Raw genomic sequence first — 23,227 nt, 5'->3', positions numbered from 1 at the left:
ACCGCTGACGATCTGACTTGTATGTGGCTGTCAGCTCATCAAACATGGTGCTGTTCATCTCCATAAATGCCTTCAACACATTATACACTAGCGCCACGATAGCCCTGGGAAGCACAGAGACAAGAGAACACGTTGGTTAGTCTTACATAATGGGAGCTGCATGGAAAGAGGGAGAGCAGAACCTGTGTCTGAACGAGCTCCTTGTACTGCAAAATCTCCATCCCTTTTCAGTTGCCACAACTAGAAACGACCTACAGTTCATTTCCACACCAAGAGAGTTCCATTCTTCACTGTTCCGGGCAAGATATCTTTCGGAGGGGTTGGCAGGATTAGAGAAAGAAAAATCTAATTCTGCCCTTCTAATTATTGGTACCCAGAATAGACTTGTCTGTGGGCACTTGTTAACTTCATTTAATACAAAGGCAAGAATAAAAATAAAGCAACTTCACCCTAAAAAGGAGCACCTGTGGTAGGACTAACCTTAGAGACCAGAATTTGCACAGAATTTTATTTTTAAAGTGATAATATACATAATTCATCAAAATCAAAAGCTGTTCTCATGGAAACAAATATGTATGTTATTCATATTCAAAGACAGGATACCGAACCCCTGTAAGTTGGGCAGTTTAATGAGTTGAGTTTCTAGTTGTGATCTGGTTCAGTCCATTCACTCCTGCTAAGTTCCCTCGCCAACCCAACACATGTGTCGCTGAGGTGACCAGCAAGCTGGTGATGGCTGCCGTTAGCTGTGGAACATAGCTAAATGGCCAAAATGGCGGCACATAGATTCATCAAGTGGAAGAATAAGCTCTTAACATCTTCAGGACTATGCCCATGACGGGCTCGATATCTTCAGACTAGAGTCTAAACAGCACTGCCCTTTGCAAAAATGCCCATTACTTCTGTTTTGCAACAAATCTGCTACCAACACCACTGAAGAAGGCACTGGTAAAAGTCAGGCCATAGGTCAAAAAAACCATGGGTTTGATGCTTCCAAAACATAAATGTACCTGCTGTGTCGTTCTGCCCTGTGCCTATTAAAAGGAAAACTTAAGCTCCCTTCTGTTGAGGGAAATGACCTTCTCACATACAATGGATAGTGATGGACAAGAGCCAGATACAGTGCACTGAGCAGCTACAGACACTTGCCAAAACCACTCTCTACGTCCCCAAGAGACTACCTGCATAATGAGAATTATTTACCAGTTCTTTATTTTTATGAGTTTTAATAACAAAATTTGGCAAATTTCAAAAATAAGAAATGTGATATTTTACAGTTGTATGCAAAACTTCTAAACGCATACTAGGAATATACTTAATTACATCTTACTAATATCATATACCACACTAAATTTTCTTTCTATTCCAGAGACACATGTAAAGCCATCCAAATACAGAATGCTTTAACCTTCATAGGACTAGATGTTAAACATATCCTTCAGTGATTTTAAACTTGTCTTCCTAGAGAATATTTGTAATGACAGACTTGGGTTTTTAAGAAATGGATCGTGCTAAAATGCAAATCAATTCAAAGCACTTTCCTCCTTAGGACTCCTTAGTATTTCCTTATCATCCACTGGTGAAGGTTCATGTGGGGAGGGAGGTGAACTCTCCCTTTTCACCCCATCTTCTAGCCACCCCCCCAAAAGACCTGGTAATTTAGCCCTCCCAAACTTACAGGTTTCAGAACCTGACAGGTGCTTTTTATGTGTTTGTGCCTTTTAATGTGATGATGAGACTCACTATGAAAGGGCTTCCCCGTCCCATCCACCTGCCACATTGCTTTAAGAATCCTTTTGAGCATTACCCCCTCGTCAATGTCAGCAACCCTCTCCTCTCACTTTAGACCACCCCCCAAAAAGCTCTGTTACATTCACAGACAAGTCAGGAGACCCTCATGGAAGCAGAGATTTTAATGTAACTGCTCTTAAAAAACACTGTTTTATAAAATATGTTTACTTGTGGGTCTCCCCAACCAGTTAGTGAATTTCTAAAAGACAGGAGTTTTCACATATCTGTCTTCACCAACAGGCACAGCATCTGGCACATGGCAAGACTTTATTAAGCAAAAGAGAAAGAGGGAGGGAGAGAGGGAAGGGCGAGGAGGGAGAATAGGAAGAAGAGGGGAGAAACTGAAAACCTACGGATTCCAATGTTCTTTTGAAATCCTATAAAGACTGGAAAACATGATGGGAAGGATGACATTCGAGTTTTCTTCTATCAAACTCATGATGTATTCATTATTCCAATAATACAGTGCCCTTTCCGCCACCTTTAAAAAGGAAAAGAAAAAGAAAATATTAAGAGAGCAAAAAAGACAGATAAAACAAAATTAAAATCTCTCCAAACAAAAATATTTTAAGACTATATCATTCAATCAAATGTGAAATTAAGTATTAATCACACTTTACATTGTTGTGGATTTCAAATCTTTTAGAGAGTTCCCAAAAGGTTCATCAATTAGGGGAAGGAAAAAAGTTTCCCTACCTATTATTTCTCTGTATTCTCCTTCAATACTGCCCATTTCATCTGAGCTCACATCTTCCCTCCCAACACTCCAAACACCTTTCCTCTCTAATGCACACTGCCTTCCTCAAGTCTTCAACTCTCTTCTGGCTCCCTTCTTTCATCCTACACACTTCAGACCAACCCCAGGGCCCGGCACGTGGCTGACATTTGGCCACCAGCTGCTGAGAAACACCCAGCTACCCGTCCCCACAGGCCAGTCACATTTGCTCAGCTCGTCCCCTGGCCCAGCCACTGTGCCAACACTGCACACAGGACGTCCCATCCTTGCCACCGTCCGAGGAGTAAGGTCGTGTGCTCCTTGCAGAGATGGAGACACTGAGTCTCAGAGAGGCTAACAATCTGGCAAGCTCACATTGCCAGTAAATGGTGAGCACTGGGACTCCAGGCTCATGACCACACTCTTTCCACAGTTTATTTCTGGTCCCTTCCTTTGAACTGCATCAGCCAAGAGAAAGTCACTCAGTTCCTGGACTTAGGGACACTGGCTGTGCAGACTCCTGCTTGCTATGTCAGGTCCCTTTTCTCTGACCACCATGCTAGCCAATGGACTCTATGAATTCAAAGGAAGGCAAAAAAAATAACCTAAACAATCTCAAAAGGAACCTAAAATAAGAATAACCAAACCCCAAATCTCAAAAAGGCTAAAATCTTTGACAAGGGTGCTTTTTAGAGTTGGAGAAAAAGAAAAAAAGAGTGGCTTCTTTCATTCAGAGGGATTAAAAAATTACATTCTAATTTAATGGATTAAATTTACATTAAATTTAAATTTAATAATTTAATGAAATGGTACAAGATGTACCCACCAATAGACTCTGAGAAATTAAGCCTTTCCATTTACATTATTCAACTTGCTTCAAAAAAAAATCCCGGGCCTCATGAGGCACTAGACCCTGAGAGTACAAAGAAGACAGTCATTATTGAATGTTTAGTACATGCCAGGCACCGTGCTACGTGTTTCACACACACACGACCTTATTGAATCCTCATGACCTCACAATGGCACAAGCGCCATCATCTCCATTTTGCAAATGAGGAAAATAGAGCCCAGAGTATATAAGCCATTGCCTCAAATCCACATGGCTAGCAAGTGGCAGGTTCCAAAGTCCCTGCTCTTAACTTCTTTACTCTGTTATCCCCTTGGAGCTCATATGCCAGCAGGGGAAGGGGGGATCTACGGGCCTATCCTATGTAACCCGTGACAGATGCTGTACCGATAAAGAAGAAACAAAGAGCCCGAGGAAAGAGTGGAATGAACAATCTGGATGACCTGAGGGAGAGGAGGAATAGCAGCAATGTAACACAGGCGGTAGCATCTAAATGGGGCTCTGAAGGATGAAGCAAAGAAGGATAAGGCATTCCAGGCGGAGGGAATCACAGGAAAGGACGGCAGAAGTGCTAACATGGACGATGGGTCTAGAAACCGTGAAGCATAAGGCGTGGCTGAGGCAGGCAGAGCCAAGGACAAGAGGAGGAACGGGGTTGAGGCTGCTCTGAAACTTACAACCAAAGGGAAGAACTTTTGAAGAGCCCACCAGAGGATGCTGGTACAGAAGGAGAAACCTAGGATTTTCCTACATCCAATTACAAGTCTAATGTTTACCTGCTACTTAATGCTAACAAGTATTTTAATGGATGTATGTGTTACTATGCAAAATCACTTACAGAAAGTCAGTATCCAGCAAAGCCCCTTAAAGAGGAAAGGCAATGCTTATGCAAAGCAAAAATTAGCATGTCTAACACTAGGACAGAACCACTAGTTTCCTGGGACCCACGGTCCTCCTTGCACATGGAGTGGTCTCTAGTGGGAGCCGTTTGACCTCCAAGCCACACGGTGGGCAAGTAGTGAAAGGCACGTGACTACACACAGTGGCGCTTGAAAAATGTTTGCTGGATACACCAAGGAACACTTAGGAAATGAATAAATAAGAACCTCTTTGGGGCACCTGGGTGTCTCGGTTTGTTAAACGTCCGGCTCTTGGTTTCAGCTCAGGCCATGATCTCATGGTTTGTGAGATCGAGCCCTGAGTCGGACTCTGCGCTGACAGCACGGAGCCCGCTTGGAATTCTGTCTCTCTCTCCCTCTCTCTGCCCCTCCCCAGCTCGTGTGCAAGTGCGCACTCTATCTCAAAATAAATAAACATTTTAAAAATAAAAAAAAAAAAAAAAAGAAAGAAAAAGAAGAACCTCTTTACTGTCCTTCTTTCTTTAGTTCAAAGTCTTACTTCTGTCAAATAATTTTGAATTATTTTTTCTTTCTGCTATGGACTACACTGCCTCCCCTGCCCCGGCCAAATTCATATGTTGAAGCTCTAACCCTCACTGTGGGTGTATTTGGAGACAGGACTTTTAGGAGGTACTTAAGGTTAAAAGAAGTCATAAGGGCGGGGTCCTAATCCAATAGGCTTGGTGGTCTTAAGAGGAGGAAGAGAGAGATCTTCTCTCTCCTCACACACACACCAAAGAAAGGCCATGTGAGGACACAGCAAGAAGGCAGCCAGCCATCTGCAGGCCAGAAAGGGAGCCCTCACCAGAAGCAGGCCAGGCCGACACTCTGATCTCAGACTTCCAGCCTCCACAACTGTGAGAAATACATTTCTGTGGTTTAAGCCACATGGTCTGTGGTGTTTTGTTATAGAAGCCTCCTGTGATCTGAATGCCTGTGTCCCCACAAAACTCCTATGTTGAGATCCTAACCCCCAAAGACGATGGTATGAGTACAGGGGGCCTTTGAAAGGTACTTAATGTTGTAAGAATGGAGCCCTCATGAATGGGGTTAGTGCTTATACAACAGCACTGATCAGTAAGGATACAAGAAATCTGCAACTCCAAAGAGAAGCCTCACTCAACTGCGCCGGTACCCCGATCTCACACTTCCGGCCTCCAGAAACACAGAAATAAATTTCTCCTGTTCATTAGCCACCCAGTTTGTGGTACTTTGTTACAGAAGCCTGAATGGACATAGCAGTAGCTGACTAGACACAGTCTCCTTTCTAAAGCTTCTGAGCATCATTTAAGGCTCCCTGGTGATCTTAAAAGACATTGGGGCGGGGGGAGAAAAAAGAAAAAAGGAGAGAGAGAGTGTCAGTCGGTTCTGGTCCTTGCTTTCCACAATGTCAAATGTCCTGATGAAAACTGAAAAGTAAGTTAGACAATCCAGAAGCCTGAGCACTCAGGCCATATGTAATATGCAAACACCGACACAGTATCCTCCAATTGTGTTTTGGTCTGTTTATCTGGACATGTGTTGTATCATCTGAATGCAACGTAACGGTTCATATAAATGGCTTCCACTTTTTTTTTCTCTGGGTTGGCTTTGTGGTATAATCGCTAGACTGTCACAAGATCATTGCCTTAACATACTAACATGTCTTTGGGTCAAAAATTAAAACGACAACTACAGCCAATTGTCTCCTACCTACTCAGGATACTGACAGCTCAGGGGAAAAGTTCACCATCGAGTCCACCATGTTAACCGTGTGTGATTCTGTGCTACCAGCTACAATCTGAACAATCTGTTCCGGTCAACAGGCAGCACCTAAACAGTTAATCTTCAAGGTCTGTGATTTGGACCTTGGTGAAACAGTGAAAGGGCATAAAACCTAACATGTTTTCGCTCCAGGTCACCCCCTTCCCTCTTGTGTGGGTTCTGCAGCACTGCGGCAATAGGCCCAGTTGAGGAAAAGGTGGCTGGGTTCGCTTCCCTGCGATTCCCCCAGAGTGGCCACAAGGAGGCAGACTGGTGCCACGGGAAGGTCACCAACGTTCACAAGAAGCTACACTGAAGGGACTCACCTCCTTATGAACTCGGGGCCTTGAGCAAATCATTCTCTGAATTTCAATTTTTTCTTCTAGAACACAGCAGGCAGGGAGGGTGAGGAGGTGGGGAGAGCCCCGTAGGATAATTTGAAGTTTACAAAGAATGCATGTAAAGCATCTAGCACAGTACAGAATGTGTGTGTTCTGTCTCTTAAGCTTTATTTCGCATTCTCTCTTACACTCTGCAGGAACCCTACCAGTCCCCCCCTTACTCAGCCATTTTACTGGAGACAAATTACTTTACCAGTTCGAACTTCAGTGTTCACATCTGTAAAACTCGTAATGCTCTCCTTGCAGAGTGATCATGAACACTGAAGTCACTAGACAGAAAGCATCATCATGGTGGCTGTCCTATTACAGGTGTTCAACATAGAGGAGGTCATTATTAAAATTATTATCATAGGAGAAAATAGCAAATAAAAAACAACAGGTAGCTAGTGTCCATTACATTTCTTTCAATACAAATAAAATTTTACCAAACAACACATGTTGCACAGGCCACTCTGGCTCATCCTCTATTACTAACCTGAAAATGGGGGCTAGATACACATTTGGCAATTTGTTTAAACAAAGGTTCTTGGATTTTAACAAACTGGGAGGGTTCGATCACATCCAATATTTCTTCCAGCTCCCCAAGGAACATGACCTGTAAGTACATACAAAACGCAAAACCTCAGGTACTTCGTTAAAAAATCCAAATGAATGATGAGGAGTCATGAGAGTTTGTAATGTTTTAAGAAAAATTTACACATAAAACCAAACAGGAAAAAATTAGGCATTGTCTTACGTTAGATGTTCACTTCATAAAGAATTCACCAGAGGGTACTTATGAAAAGCAAAGTCCTTATAGCTTTGAAAATATGATTCCATTTACTTTGGAAAAATTCCTCTACGTGCTACATCTAACCCAGAAAGGGGGGGGGGGGGCACTTACATGTGGCGGCAGGGCCCTTGGGAAACAGCAATGTCCCTGGGGCTCTCCCCTCTTTTGCTCTCACCTGGCTAGCATCTGCCTCCCTACTCTTATTTTTCAAACAGTGGGAAAAGCGGTCCTCCTGCATGATGAACAAAGGTCCACAGTGACGCATGCAGGTATCTGCTAAGTGTTCCAGCCCCTGCTACGTGCTAGGTGCTCCCGTAGGCTTCACCAGTTAACAGAGACGGAGAGACACAAATGAGCAGGTTCACCCACATGCAGGTACCATTTTAATCCCATTAGCACGCACTGAGCCCATCTCCACGCCTCCACACACTTACGTACACAAACACGTAAGCGCGCACAACTGCCCACCATAAAGCACAACGAGTCTCAGCCTCGGCACTATGTGTCTCAAGAAACCGAGCTTTTAGATCACAAAATGGAGCCAAATCAATAGCACAGTCGACTGTTTTAAATACAACGGAAAACTTACAGAGAAATAAAAAAGAGTTACCCATTTAGGCACGGAAAAATAATTACCTTAAAAAAAATTAACTATGCAATTAAAATACGACATATGACAACGTTTTCAAATCTTGAGGTGCATCTGGGCAGCAATGTAGAGTTTAATTTTGTCTAACAGGTATTAAAAAGTCAGATGACTTCCTGAAATTGTATAAAGTAGGGTTTTAGAGAATTGAAACTGATTTGAAAAGGAGGGTATTTCTGTTAAAAGTAATACAAAGTAGGCAGCTGACTCTTGCCATTTGTCAAGACACATAGAGGAGTTCTCCCCCAAGTCTCCCAAAATGTCAAGCTAACAGATGACCTTTCCTGCTGGGCCATTTTCCACATGGTTTCTATAGAAGAGTGAGTGCAGGTCTGGCACCCAGCTAGGCTCACAGCTAAGCTACGAGACTTCCTCCCCTACAACCTCCTCACAGGGCACATGGCTGGTTAGGTCTTAGCAAAAGTACAAATGACTGAAGGTCAGGGATTTCCAGGGCCACTTCTGAAGAGCTGGAACTAGAGGTCTGTAACATAGTTTACAATTGTAGACAGTAAGATCCCATCTATACTCTATTTTAAAATGGGGAGTATTTGGGCTGGTGGCTTTAGCACCTATCTACAGCAACACCAAAACCTCCACACCATGAGGGTGGCCACTAGAAAGGTGACTTCGATAAAGCTAGACAGTGGGGCACGTGACCGGAGCCTGCCTTGGGCTTCCCTGGGACTGAGCGGAGCGTGATAAAAGTTCAGGGTTCAGGAATCAGGGTGGCGGATTCTGACCCACTCCCTTCCACTTAGCGTCTACTCAGGCAGGCTACTTCAGCTCTCCATGCTTCCATTTTAAAACTAGTAACATGTGAATATTTACAGACCTGCCTGACAGAGATAAAATGAAGATTAGACGAGATCATGGATTTTTACACATACTTATCGGCTCAGAGCCTGACACTCTACGAAGTATTTAGTAAGTTATTAACACGCTGACATTAAGCACTTACCTCTTTTTGACTACATGTTTTAGGCCAAAATTTCATTAACCCCCTAATAACCTAAAATGAAAAGGAGAAAAACAATGGTACTTAATTGTCCACATAGACTCTATGAAAAGTAGTCATTTTGAAGTCTTCTGAAATTATGGAAAAAATACTTACTGGTTCTGTGAGTGAAGGATCTTTCTCCAGAAACTGTACTATGCAATATGCCAGCTGGAGAAACAGAAAAATGAAAGACAAAATTGGAAATGCTATATACTCAAAAGGGCTCAAAGATACATCAAAACTTCCTACAAAGTTTCTAGACTCTGGTTTTAGTAATTTCATGTTCAATTCATTCTAAAAATATATATAAAATGAAATAAAAAGCTACTTTTTCAAGCCAAAGATTGACACTAATAACGCCCCAGGGGAATTTTGTTAAAAAAAAAAAAAAAAGGATACTGAGACATGAAGTATCCAGCTAATGAAAAGCAGAAATATCACATTCAGTATATTCTGAAAGTATCTCATCTACATACAGTCTAAGCTACATCGCATGGGCTTCCTTTCTGTCTGTGCCAACATCAACAGCACGGGGTTTTACTGTGGCTCCAGAAGAGTCCTACACGAAAGGCAGGCACTTACTAAACCTCTTGCTGACCGCCTAAAGTGGCCCATGCAGGCTGAAGCGGTTTCATGAAGAGATAAAAGGTTGTACCTGCCACAGTTAGAACCGGGAGAAATGTGAAGTTTTACATCTGATGCTAGCCCAGCTAGGTAAGAATTCTTTTACACGATCATGAAATGTGATTTCAAAAACCAGAGGCAAGATTTGTAAAAGGGCTCGTAAAGATTTTTGGACAAGAAATCCACCCTTGCGAAACAACATTTTGATGGTGTTCTAAATTAGAAACATATGGACTAATTTTTCCTCGAAACACAGAATTTCACATTTAAAGAGGAACACTGCTCAGAAAAATGTGTGACATTTTTATGCAAACTCAAAACATTCCCATTGGTTTGGAATACTAAAATTAAAATGCCACTACATCATTTATCTGTCCCCTAGGGACACACGTACCACGCAAGGCAGTGTTAGCATGGAAACCAGACTTGGGACAAGACAGAGGATGCTTTTTAAAGTCATAGAGGCTAAAAATAAAAAGATGTGAAAGTACTGATTGATTTGTTTACTTGGGAGTGTATTTATTTGCCTGGAGAAAGTGAGAAGGAAATAGTGAATTAACCACAAGAGGGGGCAGAGAGCAAGTGACAGGCTGATGCAAATGAGGATGAGATCAAATATTCCAGAACACTCAAAAACGATTGCAAGTCCAGAGATCTAAATCTGGAAAACACACATATTTTATTCTATGTTCAATATATAATTTTGTGCACTAGTCATTAAAGTTCTCTGTAAAATGAGATGGCGGAATAGATGTTCCTCCCTCTTGAAAAATACTCCCATGATTCCCTTATGCATAGAAAACATTAACACACATTTTAATTTTCCTCGGGAAGTATTTTATACTTGAACGAGTTTTTTTGTTTGTTTGTTTGTTTGTTTGTTTACGTAAGGAAATATCAACATCAAAGAAACACTGAGTTTATAAACTTTTAATTTTGCTTCCAAAAGAACTTGCATAAAATTCTACCTGGGCATGGAAGAGTGATAGGCTCCTGACAGTGTGTAAAGGGATCAACACTTTCACCAGAAACTGTTTGTGTTCTGCCTTAAGAGGTAAAGCAAAGCCATTGATAATACTAGGAAAAAGAAAAAAGAAACATGAATTAGCAGCGTGATCACAACCAGCTAAACCGAGACCACCTGTTCATGGAAGGACCAGGTTAAATCAGAATCAGTTTCTGTTGGGTCCAGAACAACCTAAACCCCACCCCAGTGGCATCCAAGATTTCCCAGTTACTTCAAAGAGCACATTTAAGCAGGAAGGAAATTAAAGAAAATTTGCTGATGATCTCCTAGCATGGGCTCTCATGCTCTTAAACCGAGTAAATGATTCTGAGCAACAGAAAGCTGTTCGATCAAAGACTCTTTATTTTTCCTTCCCCCTAAAACTGCTCACTTATGACCCTTTCCGTTTGTAGACATCATTCCTGGAATTTCTTCTCAGACCAAGAATACCACAGATATAGAGCCCAGCCTGGGGAAATCACAGAAAAAACCACGGGACTACCTTCTTTTTCTCCTCCTATTAGGGGGAGAGACTAAGTAATCACATTGTCCAGTTACATTAACCTCCCTTGTGTGTAGAAACCTACACAACAGCTGTCTCTTTCCAATTCATTCCACTCGTCCAGGCAGCAGCTGTTCAAGAACTACACCTGGGTACATGGCTCCTGTGAAAAAGGCAATCCTTCCAATTTATCTGAACTTGCGGTCAAAAGATACGGCAAAGGACAGGTAGCCCAGAAACTAACAAGAAAGAATAAGGTGTTTGGGAGTAACTGGCCTGGCTGCAATCAGATGTACTGTCTCTGTAGCAATGAACAAACTGTTAGCTCTTTCAGTCATTCCGGTAGAATTAGGAATGCCTAATTGTGGAACAAGGGGGAACAAGAAATCGCGTCTTGTAGGGTCAGCTGGGAAATAGGCTAAGGCACAAATTAGAGTACCCGATGTACATACAGCAAGAGATCTAGGTCAGAGTTGCCCTGTGCCACTTGAATCTAATTTGCAAAATGTTATTCACCTGAGATTAGCAATTAGCTAAAAATGTGCTTACCTTCCTAATATTTCCAGCAGTTCGGCTACACCATTGAAGTGTTCTGTTTCATAAACAAACCTTTTTTAAAAAGGAAAGAAAGAATAAAGTCAGTACATGATGTTCAAATATTTGATGTTTACTTAACACTTCTATGAAACCACCAATTTTACTCGTCCTCCCCCCCACCCTTCACTTACCTTAGAAAAATATTGTTAATCTGTTTTCGGATAAATGCTCTAAGACCAAGAAATTTGCCATAAATTCTGTGTAAGACTGTTTTTAAGTAGTCCCGTTCCCGAGGGTCTTCGCTGTCAAATAGCTCCAAAAGCTGTTGTAAATGAAAGACAGAGTAGAAGTCAGAAGTGGTTTCAGGAAAGGATTTAGGAGTTCTGCCACTCATGATTTAAAATCCCTCCCTCCTTTCCTTCCTCAAAAGTTTATTATGGGCCAGGCACAGTGCTAGTCTTTGGAAATACAAAGATAAATCAGTCAGACAAGGGGCTGACATTCTAATGAAGAGATAAACACAATAATAATCATCGTAACAACAGTAAGAGGTAACACACGTACTGCACTTAGCACGATTATCATGCAACTTTCTAAGCAATCTACTTATGTTAATCCTTCCTATAAAGTAGTGTTATCCCCATTTTACAGTTGAGGAAATTGGGGCTCAGAGATCGTTGGGCAACTTGCCTTCGGTCTCACACTAATAAATGGCAAAGCTGGGGTTTGAAACCAAACAACCGATGCCCTAGAGTCTGTGATTTCAGCTGCCGCACTCCTATAACAAACTACCTACTGAGCTCATGTTCCAAATATACAGTTAGGATAAGCCTTCAGCTCTACCCGAGCATGCAGGTAAATGAATCAACCTAAACCAAAGCCAACATCTGAAAGCCCCCAGTGATCCTGGCAGTGTTCTCTTTGTAGAGCTTGGTTCTTGTTACACAGGTGTACTCACTTTGTAAACACTCACTGAGGTGAACATTTATGATTTCTGTATGTTTATTATACATGGATGACATTCTTTGAACTTCCACTCACTTGTAATCTACAGTCAGTAACTGAATCCTGATAAGATATCAACTTATGTCAACAACAAAACCTGTACATGAACGTTCACAGCGGCATGATTCACAATAGCGCAAAGTGGAAACAACCCTAACGGCCATCAACTAATGCACGGATGAGCAAAATGTGCTACAGTGGACTATTATTCAGCCCACAAAAAGGAATGAAGTACTGATACCACACGGAGGAGCCTCTGAAACATCATGCTAAGTGAAAGAAGCCAAACACACGGGCCACATACTGTAGGAGCAGGCAAATCCACAGAGACAGAAAGCAGAATGAAGAATGTCTGCTAAGGAGTATGGCGTTTCTTTGCGGGATGCTAAAACACGTTCTGTGATTATATAGCAGTCGTGCATACACAACTTGGTGAATATACTAAGCAACACTAAGTTGGAAACTTTTTTAAAAGGGTGGATTTTACGGTATGTGAATTATATTTCAATAAAGCTTTTCTTTTTCTTTCTTTCTTTTTTTTTTAAATGACAGTGGGCAGGTTCCTCCAGCTGAAGAACAAACTTGAAGACTGGTTTGAATTTTACAGAGTTCCTCATACATTCATTATCACCACAATAAAACAAGACTCACAGTTTATACTAAAGTTGACTTTACAGCAAAACATCTCAAGAGCATACTGACAGTATACAAATGAACACAGACTACACTAATTACCAAAAAAGCTATCAAGACACACGTAAGCATGATTTCAGGTGATTAAGACATGAGGCTGACAGCAGAAGAATAACTCAGTGGGCAGTAATCAAATAAATTATCTGCTTTTGCTTGGTGCTTTTCGTTGAACAAAGACACAATTACAGACAAAGAACGGCCCTTCAAATAACGGCAGGAAGTACAAACTGAAGGAGAATCTTCAAAATTGGGCAGGGACAGAAATGCAATTTTTGGCTACACAATGTCATCCATCTATCTATCCCGTCCACCTGTCTGTCCACTCAAAAATCAAGTACCTCAAATAAATATGTCTGCCTATTCAGAGCCAGCCACTGGGCAAGGTGTCAGAGATACAACGGTGAGCAAGACAGACACAATCGGCTTTCACAAAGCCAAGTCTAAATGAGCGATACCTGTGAACAGGCAGCATAAGTGGTTTAGGATGCTATATGAACACACAGCAGACAAATCCACTCTACTGGGGAGAAGTGGAGTGGTAGGGAAGGCTTCTGGAGGAAGTGACATCCAGACAGATCCATGAAGAAATGAGAAGGCTGAAGTGGAGGGAGAGCGTTCATGGCAGGCTCAACAGCACATACCTTCACCAGCAGCCCATCAGAATAGAAGCTGTTAAGACAACTGCCGTCTCTCTGCCCCATCAGCCATGCAGTCCATCAACCAATCAATCAATGTCCACACATGCCAAGAACTGTCCTTGTTACTGTGCACACACACACTAGTGAAAAACTTGGGAGCCCACAGGGAAAGCAACGAGCAAGTCGACTAAACACTTCCACAGGGAACACTCTAAGAAGGAAAGGTATGTGGCCCCATAAGCGAAAAGGTCCCAGGGGCCCAGTATCTCTTATCTACCACACACACAAAATGACATAAGATCTCTAACCTACTCATCCTACTCCTTGTTAATGGAAATAATTAACCTTTTAAGTTCTACTTTTTAATCTGGTTTCTATTTTTAGGTGTTATAAAAGGGTTTAATGGGTAATTTGCAACCAACATAAGAGAAGGTTTGAGGGGGTGTCCTGTTAGCAAAACCTGAATCAACTATGCTTATGTACTATTAATCTTAAGAGTTTAATGAAAATATAATTAAGCAAAAATTATTTAACTTGTGTTTTCATTAGGCACTCAAAAAAACATGCATTACCAGGCATCTAACTTAAGTCATTTACAAAGCCACAAATAGTATCATCATATATGATGTCCTATGAGAAAGAAAGATAAATTACATTATATAAATTACTTTTTTGCGGCTCTATAGAACACATTTTTGGTGAGTTCATGATATAAAAGACAAAAGAAAAAGTATAACAACACACACGTCAAGAAAAGGAGGAGAGGGATGAGCTCTGCTTTCCAAAACAAAATGACACACTTGTGCTTAGTCATATAGACACGGCCCACAAAAAAGCAATGAGAAATCTCATCCAGCATCTGTAAATGCCTAGTGAACTGCACTCCCTACAATATAGCAGGCAACTTGTTGTCAGAGAAAAGCTGGAGAGTTTCCAAGGTGACTACAGAGCAAAGATAGACCTGTCAACATGCTGACTCCTAGTTTACAAAGCCAGCTTTCCTGAAGCTCACAAACAGGGATGAACTGGGGAGTGATTTAGCCAAAGAACCCTCCTTTGAACCTAATCATAAATCTCCAGGGACATGAAAAGGGCAAAATGAAAAAGGCAGTTAGGGTCTCCCAATCAGACATGGGAGACTGAAACTTTCTCCTGAGTCCCCCCCTGAGATTAGAATAAAAGAATAAAAATGGAAGAAACCCACGGGGCAAAGAGGAATGGAGAGCAGATGAGACAAATTTACACATTTTTCAAAGATGGAAAGTGGATGGCAAGGGGTAACTATCTTAGGTTTCCTCTTTCTCCACTCTGCTAAGTGTTTTTCCATCCTGCCAGCAAGGAAGGGAGCCAACAAGAAGCAAGCCAGTTCACACTAGAGAACCCTTAAAAGGCTTAAGAACTGAAGACACCAGATATATTTGATGGCAAGGGTGTGGGGAGCTAAAAACAGGAGGGCTGGTTGAAAGTTTGTCGAAAGAGTAACAAGACCTCCCAGATCCGTGTCCCAAGCAGTGGACTAAAGATTTACAATCAAAATCTGGAGAGATTAAGCACCCAAGTCTCTCATCTTCAAGACACTGTACACAGCTAAGTGAAAAATTAAAAAAAAAGGGGGGGGGGATTAAATAACAGTCAGCATGCTGAAGAATGAGACTTCTGCCGGTCCCTTTGCCTAAGCCCTCAAAATCCTGGATGAGGTAGGAGATAGGAAGGTCCCTTTTGAGGGACCTCAGCCTCAGCCTCTTGACAGCCTCAAGAGGAAACACCTGTTGATACAGATATTTGACGGTTTGTCATTGAAAGAGCAAGGTCTCTGCCCAATGTGCTAAGTGTCTCCCATTTGTGTGCATGCATGCACACACGCGTGCTCACACACACACACGAGCGCTCTAAGAAGGTTCTTCAATGGTTCTAAGAAGCCTCTCTGATGACTAACATGTAACTATGAAGCCAAGGATCACCAGCATTCTAACACAAAAGAGACCAAAACAAACAATCATAAAGACATCAGAGGAAAGAGCCACAATGCAAGCAAAGAAACAAACCAAAACAACAACAAAAAAAACCTGCAAAAAAGAACTTATCCCCAGAAATAAACAAACCTATTGGATCCCTGAAACAAAACAGAGCAACTACAGATGGATATTCAGAAAATAAAAAGAACTTCTGGAAATTCAAGATGTAACAGAAATAAAACTTCCAGAAGAACTGGAACATTACAATGAGCAAATCTATCCTGAAAGTATAGAAGAAGATAGTATATAGAAGAAAGAAGGTAACTAGAAGATCCATCTGGAAGGTCCAACACGTTCCAAACAGGCACAGAGAACAGACACACAGACACAAAAACAAAGCACATGAAATTATCTAAGAAAGAATTCAATGCAATTTTCCAGAAAAAGGGGACATGAGTTTCGATACCGCTAAGGGCCAGTATGTTCTCTGCACAATTAATAAACAAAGACCTACAGCAAAGCACATCAGTTTGAATTATGTGGACACTGGGGACAAAGAAAAGATCTCAAAAGCGGAGAGAGAAAATAGGTCACTATAAAGGATAAGGAGTCCCAGTTGGCACAGGCCTTCTCAATACCAATACTGGAAGTAGAAGACAATCTAGAACTCCCTAAAACATCTGAGAGAATATGAGTTCTAACCCATAAAGCTATACCTAGCCAAAATGTCAATCAAGTGTGTGGGTAGAATAAAGACATGTTCAGAGAAGCAGGTCTCGAAAACTTACAACCCATTCATACCTTCTTAGGAAGCATCTAGAAGATGTATTCTGCCAAAAATCAAAGAGAGGGAGATAAGCAAGCAAAGAGTGCAGAAGCAGAGTGCAGAAGAGTGGCAAAGGGAAATCCCAGGATAACTATGGTGGATACAGCCTAGAGGAAGCCACCAGTGCCAACCAGAGCAAGATGCCCAGAGCTCCGGCTCTGGGAAGGAGCCCTTCAGGGAAAACAATGGAACTACAGACTAGCCAATGTGTGGGCCAGACTGAGAAAAGCTGTACATTGCACTCAGAGAAGAACGGAGGGATGAACTAGTAACCAATACCCAGAAAAGCAAGCATGTGAAAAATAAGGCAACTATTAATTCCAGGGGGTTAAAAAAAAAAAAAAAAAAAAAAGCTCTACAGGACAAGAAACACAATTATAGCATAACATGTGCCTTGGCTGAGAACAACACGTACACTAATGCAAACACTACAATTTCATTAAATTTTGTGACACAAATACATTGTTGAGATATAAAGGAAGAGATAGAGAGGGAGACATATAAAGATACACAGTAGGAAAAGATTTTAAAAAATCAAGGAACAGCAGCATTAAGAATGCAATTTAGAGAAATGGAAATCATACAAGGAAATACATGTAAACTGCTAGAAGACTTGAATGTGGTTACCTCTAGGGATTGAGACTCTGGGTTGGGGAAGGATGAGTCAGAAGAGTGTTACTTTTCTTTATACATCATATAAATACATCTGAATTACTTAATAGGCGTTACTTTGTTAATTAAAACCTATTTTTCAAAATTAAGGGCAAAAGGTTTGAAACAAAACATCCAACTGCCCTCTACTAGGATAAAGAAGCAACTACCCTGCCCTCCATTCCATGTAAAGAAATATTAAATGTAAAGAATATCAGAAATGCTCAAGTGAACAATCAATGAAATGGTATTCTAAATGTTTTCATCCAAGTTAAAATCAGGTCTCCAAATTTCTGGCTTTGCTTTTAACTTTAGCTATTCTACAACCTGAAAAATGATATCTCCTGAACACCTTTACCGTGACCAGGTAATGCACGTGGAGAAAACAGCCCAGAACCAAGCAATGAGAGCCAACAGCAGCCTGACTCCAATGAATGAGAACAACTCAAGAGGACCAACGTATGAAATGAGCTCATCTGGGGGCACCACTGAAAGCACGGTGGGGACAAGGGGTGGAAAGGCTGCACGCTGTAAGCTTCTAGCAATTCTGACTTCAAGACTCTGATGGAAACTCACTATAAAGATTTCAAAGGTGGAAGTCACACAAACACAAACTCTGTCAAGTCATATGCTTTTATTTTCTTCCTAATTTCTATTCTTCCCACATACTAGAGAAGTCCATTGTTTTCTCCCTCAACAAAACCTTGCAATTTAAAATCTTAAGACAATCAATTTGGTCAGCACTTCAAGAAAGAGCTGTTACTCTACATAATGATGCAGGCAGGGACTAGCCACATAATTTGTGGAGCCCAATGCAAAATGAGAATGTGGGGCTCCTTGTTCAAAAACTAGTAGGAATTTCTGGGGCGCCTGGGTGGCTCAGTGGGCTAAGCAACCGACTTCGGTTCAGGTCATGATCTCGCGTCTCGTGAGTTCGAGCCCAGTGTCGGGGCACTGTGCTGACAGTTCAGAGCCAGGAGCCTTCTTCAGATTCTCTCTGCCCCTCCCTGCTCACGCTGTCTCTCGCTGTCTCTCTCTGTCTCTGTCTCTCTCTCTCTCTCTCTCAAAAATAGAAATTAAACATTAAAAAAAATTTAAAACCATTAAGAATTTCAAGACCACAATGGCAAAGCATTAAACCAAGAGCAGGGCCCTTCTCAGCCTGGGGCCCGTGTCATCGCCCAAGCTGCGCAACCAGAAAGCTGGCTCTGAATGCAGGAGTCCAGGCAGGAAAGCCCTTTCCCAAGGTTCTTAAGTTACAGGTTGCACTGGAGGGGATGAGGTGAAGAGGTAGTTTACCGTTCATCGGTAATGGCCACCTGATAAAATTCCTGATAGAAATAAATTCTCTAAGCTTTATATGCTACAGCCTCTGAGAGAGAATGTAAACATTTTGGCATATTCAAGGAACTTGTTTGGAAAATAGCTCTTTGTATCAGAGCTGACGTTCAAGGCCTCATGAAATTTATTTCAGTTTAAAACTTAAAAGTTTTTAACAGGTTGCTGTGTGTCACGTCCAATTTGTCTTGAGTTTTTAAAACACAATAACGAAACGTCACTTTTAAGGACAGGGTAAATGATTTGCATAATTTGCATGGTAATTATCGCACCTTTCAGCTTAAATATAACTGCAAATGTGAAATACAAATTACTAAGTCGCAATCTCCAGCAGTACATATGTTTACGGGGACACTTGAACAGTATGTCTCTTAGCAACCACTGACTGCTTTTCAGATTTGCAGAGTGGTTGAAAGCAGTCTTTAGAAATATGCTACTAAACTCTTGCCACGATAATACACCCAACGAAATAATTCAAGGTTTGGCAACTCATTTTTTGATCGGGTGGGGGAAGGAGAGATCATAAAGAAACCACTTTCCCAAGTGTCCTAACACAGATGAAAATTATCTTTATTGGGAATAGACACGTGTGTTCCATAAGCCAAAGTCAGCCTGCACACCTGTAGCTATACAAGGCAGTTGCTAAGTCTAAAATCAACATGACCATAGACACAAGTGTACTATGCAATCAAGCGACTCTCTAGATAAATCTGACAGCTTTCTTTTTTAAAGACTTAGATTAAGTATATAAGAAATGCTAAAGGTTACATAAATCTAGATTTAATAAAAATTACAGTGAAATTTAAGCAAGCCACTCAGTCATACCATTCTTAAATAAAAAACAGCAAACCCTTCAAAGGTACAAGTTACAGAGAGTTCTGTCTGGCCCGTACAAAAATCTGGATTTCCGGGTTCTCTTGACCTCTTGAGGTCACTGCTGTCTCCATCACTCCTTCCTGTCACACTCAGACTACTTCATTCCGTACCACTTGTCTGGCCTCAATAAATATTTGGATGTCCTATCTTTCCTTCTCACCTATTTTTTTTTAAGTTTATATATTTGTTTTGAGAGACAGAGAGAGATAAGAGCATGAGGAGGAGAAGGGAAGAGAGAGAGAGAGAATCTCAAGCAGGCTCCACGCTATCAGCACAGAACCCAGTGTGGGGCTTGATCTCATACACCGTGAGATCATGACCTGAGCCGAAATCAAGAGTCAGACGCCTAACCGACTGAGCCACCCAGGCACCTCTGCTTCTTCTCACCTATTAAAAGTCTATGCTCCTGGCACTAATACACATTCACTTCTTTTTTTTTTTTTTTTAATGTTTATTTTATTATTTTTGAGACAGAGAGAGACAGAGCATGAACGGGGGAGGGGCAGAGAGAGAGGGAGACACAGAATCGGAAACAGGCTCCAGGCTCTGAGCCATCAGCCCAGAGCCCGACGCGGGGCTCGAACTCACGGACCGCGAGATTGTGACCTGGCTGAAGTCGGACGCTCAACCGACTGCGCCACCCAGGCGCCCCTACACATTCACTTCTAACACTGGAAGAAATCAGTTGGTGAAATGAATCCAAGGACAGGAGAGACCCCATTTAACACCTGAAAAAAATCTCAATAGCCAGAGTCCAAAGGGTTTGGTTTGTTTTGTTTTTTTTTTTACTTTTATAAAGGTGAAAGTCAAATTTCAAAAAAAAAATTCATAACATGGGGGTTAAGATGTTGACAGACAAATACCATGTGACTTCACAGACTGAGGCTATTCTAGAAAATATGATGAAAGAAGATTCTTAGTGTTGTCAGGAACTGTTCTAAGTGCCTATGCATGTATTCACTTAATAAATCTCCACAACCACCTCTCCACAAAACAATTATGTTGTGGATATTTTGCATCTACTTTCCAGATGAGGAAACGGAGGCAACACAGTTATATAACTTGCCCAAGGTCATGCACTAAAAAATGGCAGAGCCTGAATTCAAACCAGTCTATCCACTTCACCTCTAATCTATACTGCTTCCTGATGAGGAAGAAAAATGAGTAGTGTTGAGAAAGGTTCTTGGGGCAACACTGGAAGTTTTCCACTGAGCGTCAGATTTTAAAAGGACACATACAAGTGATGAAAACAAATGTTAAGTATAAATGAATGGTGTAGTCTTACAAAAACAGTCTTACAAAGGCTAACGCACAGAGTCAGCTGAGGTTGATGAAAAATGCAACGCAACAAAGTGAGACTTAGTAAATACCTTATTTATAATTTTATTAAATAAAATTTAAAAATTACTAACGTAATTATAATCACCGCTGATAACATACATGTTCATTTTTTAAATGTAAAAACTAGAGAAATACAAAAAATCAGAAAGTAACATTCTTCACACTTAATCACATTCTACCAGGCAATTAATAACAGTTTGCCTTCCAAAACTTTTAGTGCATATACAAATATTCCTTTTCCCTAAAATACGAGACTCAAATTCAAAAACATCATACTGTTCCATAATATGCATGTTTCACTTCAAAACAGATCTTGTGTAGCTCTATCTCATTCTTTCTACAAAATGATGAAGGGGCGCCTGGGTGGCGCAGTCGGTTAAGCGTCCGACTTCAGCCAGGTCACGATCTCGCGATCCGTGAGTTCGATCGAGCCCCGCGTCAGGCTCTGGGCTGATGGCTCGGAGCCTGGAGCCTGTTTCCGATTCTGTGTCTCCCTCTCTCTCTGCCCCTCCCCCGTTCATGCTCTGTCTCTCTCTGTCCCAAAAATAAATAAAAATGTTAAAAAAAAAAAATTTTTTTTAAAAATAAAAAAAAACAAAATGATGAATATCCCATTATATGAATGTCCACAGTCTATTCAACCAACACCCTACTGAGGAACATTTAAACTGTTTCCAATTTATATTAACAATGATGCATTCCCCATGCTTGTACATATATCTTTGTGTACACACCTGACTATTTCTCATGGAATTGCTCAGTGGATAAAATTTAAGCCAACAGAATCCTCCCAGCTTTCCTCTCCAAAGGATTTTACCAATGCATTGGTACATTATTTATGGCTTATGTTTTCCACTCAAGCCTCTGCTAAGTTCCAGTCTCCTGTACCCATGCCACACTGTTTTAATTCATGTGCCTTTATAGTTTTAATATAGTACATTCATGGTTATGAATAAATATCTAATAGGCAAAGGATCTTTAGTTTTCTATTTCAAAAATTTATTTCATGAACTTTGAAATTTTCAAATAAACTACTAAAAAAAAAAAATTTTTATTCTTTATTTATTTCTGAGAGACAGCAAGACAGAGTGTGAGTGGGGGAGGAACAGAGAGAGAGGGAGACACAGAATCCAAAGCGGGATCCAGGCTCTGGGCTGTCAGCTCACAGCCCGATGCAGGGCTCGAACTCACGAACCGCAAGATCATGACCTGAGCCAAAGTCGGACACTTAACTGATCGAGCCACCCAGGCACCCCTGAAATTGTAATTAGAATTGCACTAAATGTGTATATTAACTTGGAGATTCTATGGATATCCTTATGATGGCAAGTTTCCCATCTAGGAATATGTCATTTGTTCAAGGCTTCTTTGCAAAAATTTCTTATAAGTTTTACATAAACTTTTTTTTAAAAAATGTCTATTTATTTTGAACAAGAGTGAGCATGCACACACACTTGTGAACAAGTGGGGGGGGGGGAGACAGAGAGAGCGAGACGGAGGGAGGCAGGGAGGGAGGGAGAGAGAATCCCAAACAGGCTCCTTGCAATCAGTGCAGAGCCCAACACGGAGCTTCATCTTGCGAACTGTGAGATCACGATCTGAACTGAAATTAAGAGTTGGATACTTAAGCAACTAAGCCACCCAGGCGCCGCTCACATAAACTTTTAAATTTCATTTCGAAAGGTGGAGATTTTTTTTATTTATTTACTTATTTATTTATTTATTTATTTATTTATTTATTTATTTATTTTAAGTAGGCTTCACACCCAGAACAGAGCCCAATGCGCGGCTTGATCTCGTGAACTGTGAGATCAAGACCATAGTTGAGATCAAGAGTCAGATGCTTAACTGACCAAGCCACCCAGGTGCCCCAAAAGGTGGAGTTTTAAAATTAATATTGGAATAAAAAAAAAATAAGACTACTAATGTGGGTAAACAATATAATATGAGGGGGGTATAAAAAGAGGAATTAGTATTTAATGAGCAAGATAGACTACTAATGTGGGTCAACAATATATGAGGCAGAATAAAAAGAGGATTTCGTATTTAATGAGCGACTACTATAATCCATGCATGATTATCTGCAGTTTTTACAAGTCATACCATTTTATCATCATAACAAGCCTACTTGTTATAATTTGTTGTAAGAGAGGTCCACATTATAGCCATTTAGAGAAGAAAACACTGAGGTTCAGAAGAGTAAAAAAAAAATCTGCCCGAGTTTTCCAGTACATGCTTACAACTGAAGGGAGGGAGCCTATATTTGTATCCATAGCGCCAACTCAATCAAGCATATGTAACAATTGTCAGTTTGGGTATACATCCTATGTACTTAAATCTCATTTTTTCTGTTACCTCATGTTGCAAATGAGGAGACTCAAGCTCGGACAGCAAGTGTATTAACTGGCTGAAGACCACACT

The 23,227-nt window shown here is 41.0% G+C and overlaps 1 protein-coding gene across 3 annotated transcripts in view; it reads right to left on the bottom strand.

The window, feature by feature from the left end:
- The window catches only part of PPP2R5E (protein phosphatase 2 regulatory subunit B'epsilon), a 150,373-nt gene that overhangs the window by 9,428 nt on the left and 117,718 nt on the right, over window positions 1-23,227 (bottom strand). For 2 of the 3 annotated variants that reach the window (XM_047079541.1, XM_047079542.1), the window contains exons 6-13: window positions 11,675-11,805; window positions 11,496-11,555; window positions 10,407-10,515; window positions 8,929-8,982; window positions 8,776-8,826; window positions 6,872-6,991; window positions 2,145-2,272; window positions 3-104 (exon numbers count right to left, since the gene is read on the bottom strand). In XM_047079541.1, the coding sequence (XP_046935497.1) occupies window positions 3-104; window positions 2,145-2,272; window positions 6,872-6,991; window positions 8,776-8,826; window positions 8,929-8,982; window positions 10,407-10,515; window positions 11,496-11,555; window positions 11,675-11,805 (755 nt within the window). The remainder of the gene's footprint in view (window positions 1-2; window positions 105-2,144; window positions 2,273-6,871; window positions 6,992-8,775; window positions 8,827-8,928; window positions 8,983-10,406; window positions 10,516-11,495; window positions 11,556-11,674; window positions 11,806-23,227) is intronic. The other variant, XM_047079543.1, reaches the window with a different exon arrangement.

Source organism: Lynx rufus, unplaced genomic scaffold, assembly GCF_022079265.1.
Source record: "Lynx rufus isolate CCGP_SWC_20201006 ecotype Redwood Valley unplaced genomic scaffold, mLynRuf1.p SCAF_17, whole genome shotgun sequence".
NCBI classification, from domain to species: Eukaryota; Metazoa; Chordata; class Mammalia; order Carnivora; family Felidae; genus Lynx; species Lynx rufus.
The sequence above is the reverse complement of the archived record's forward strand: the minus strand, read 5'-3'. Positions and strand labels throughout refer to the sequence as shown.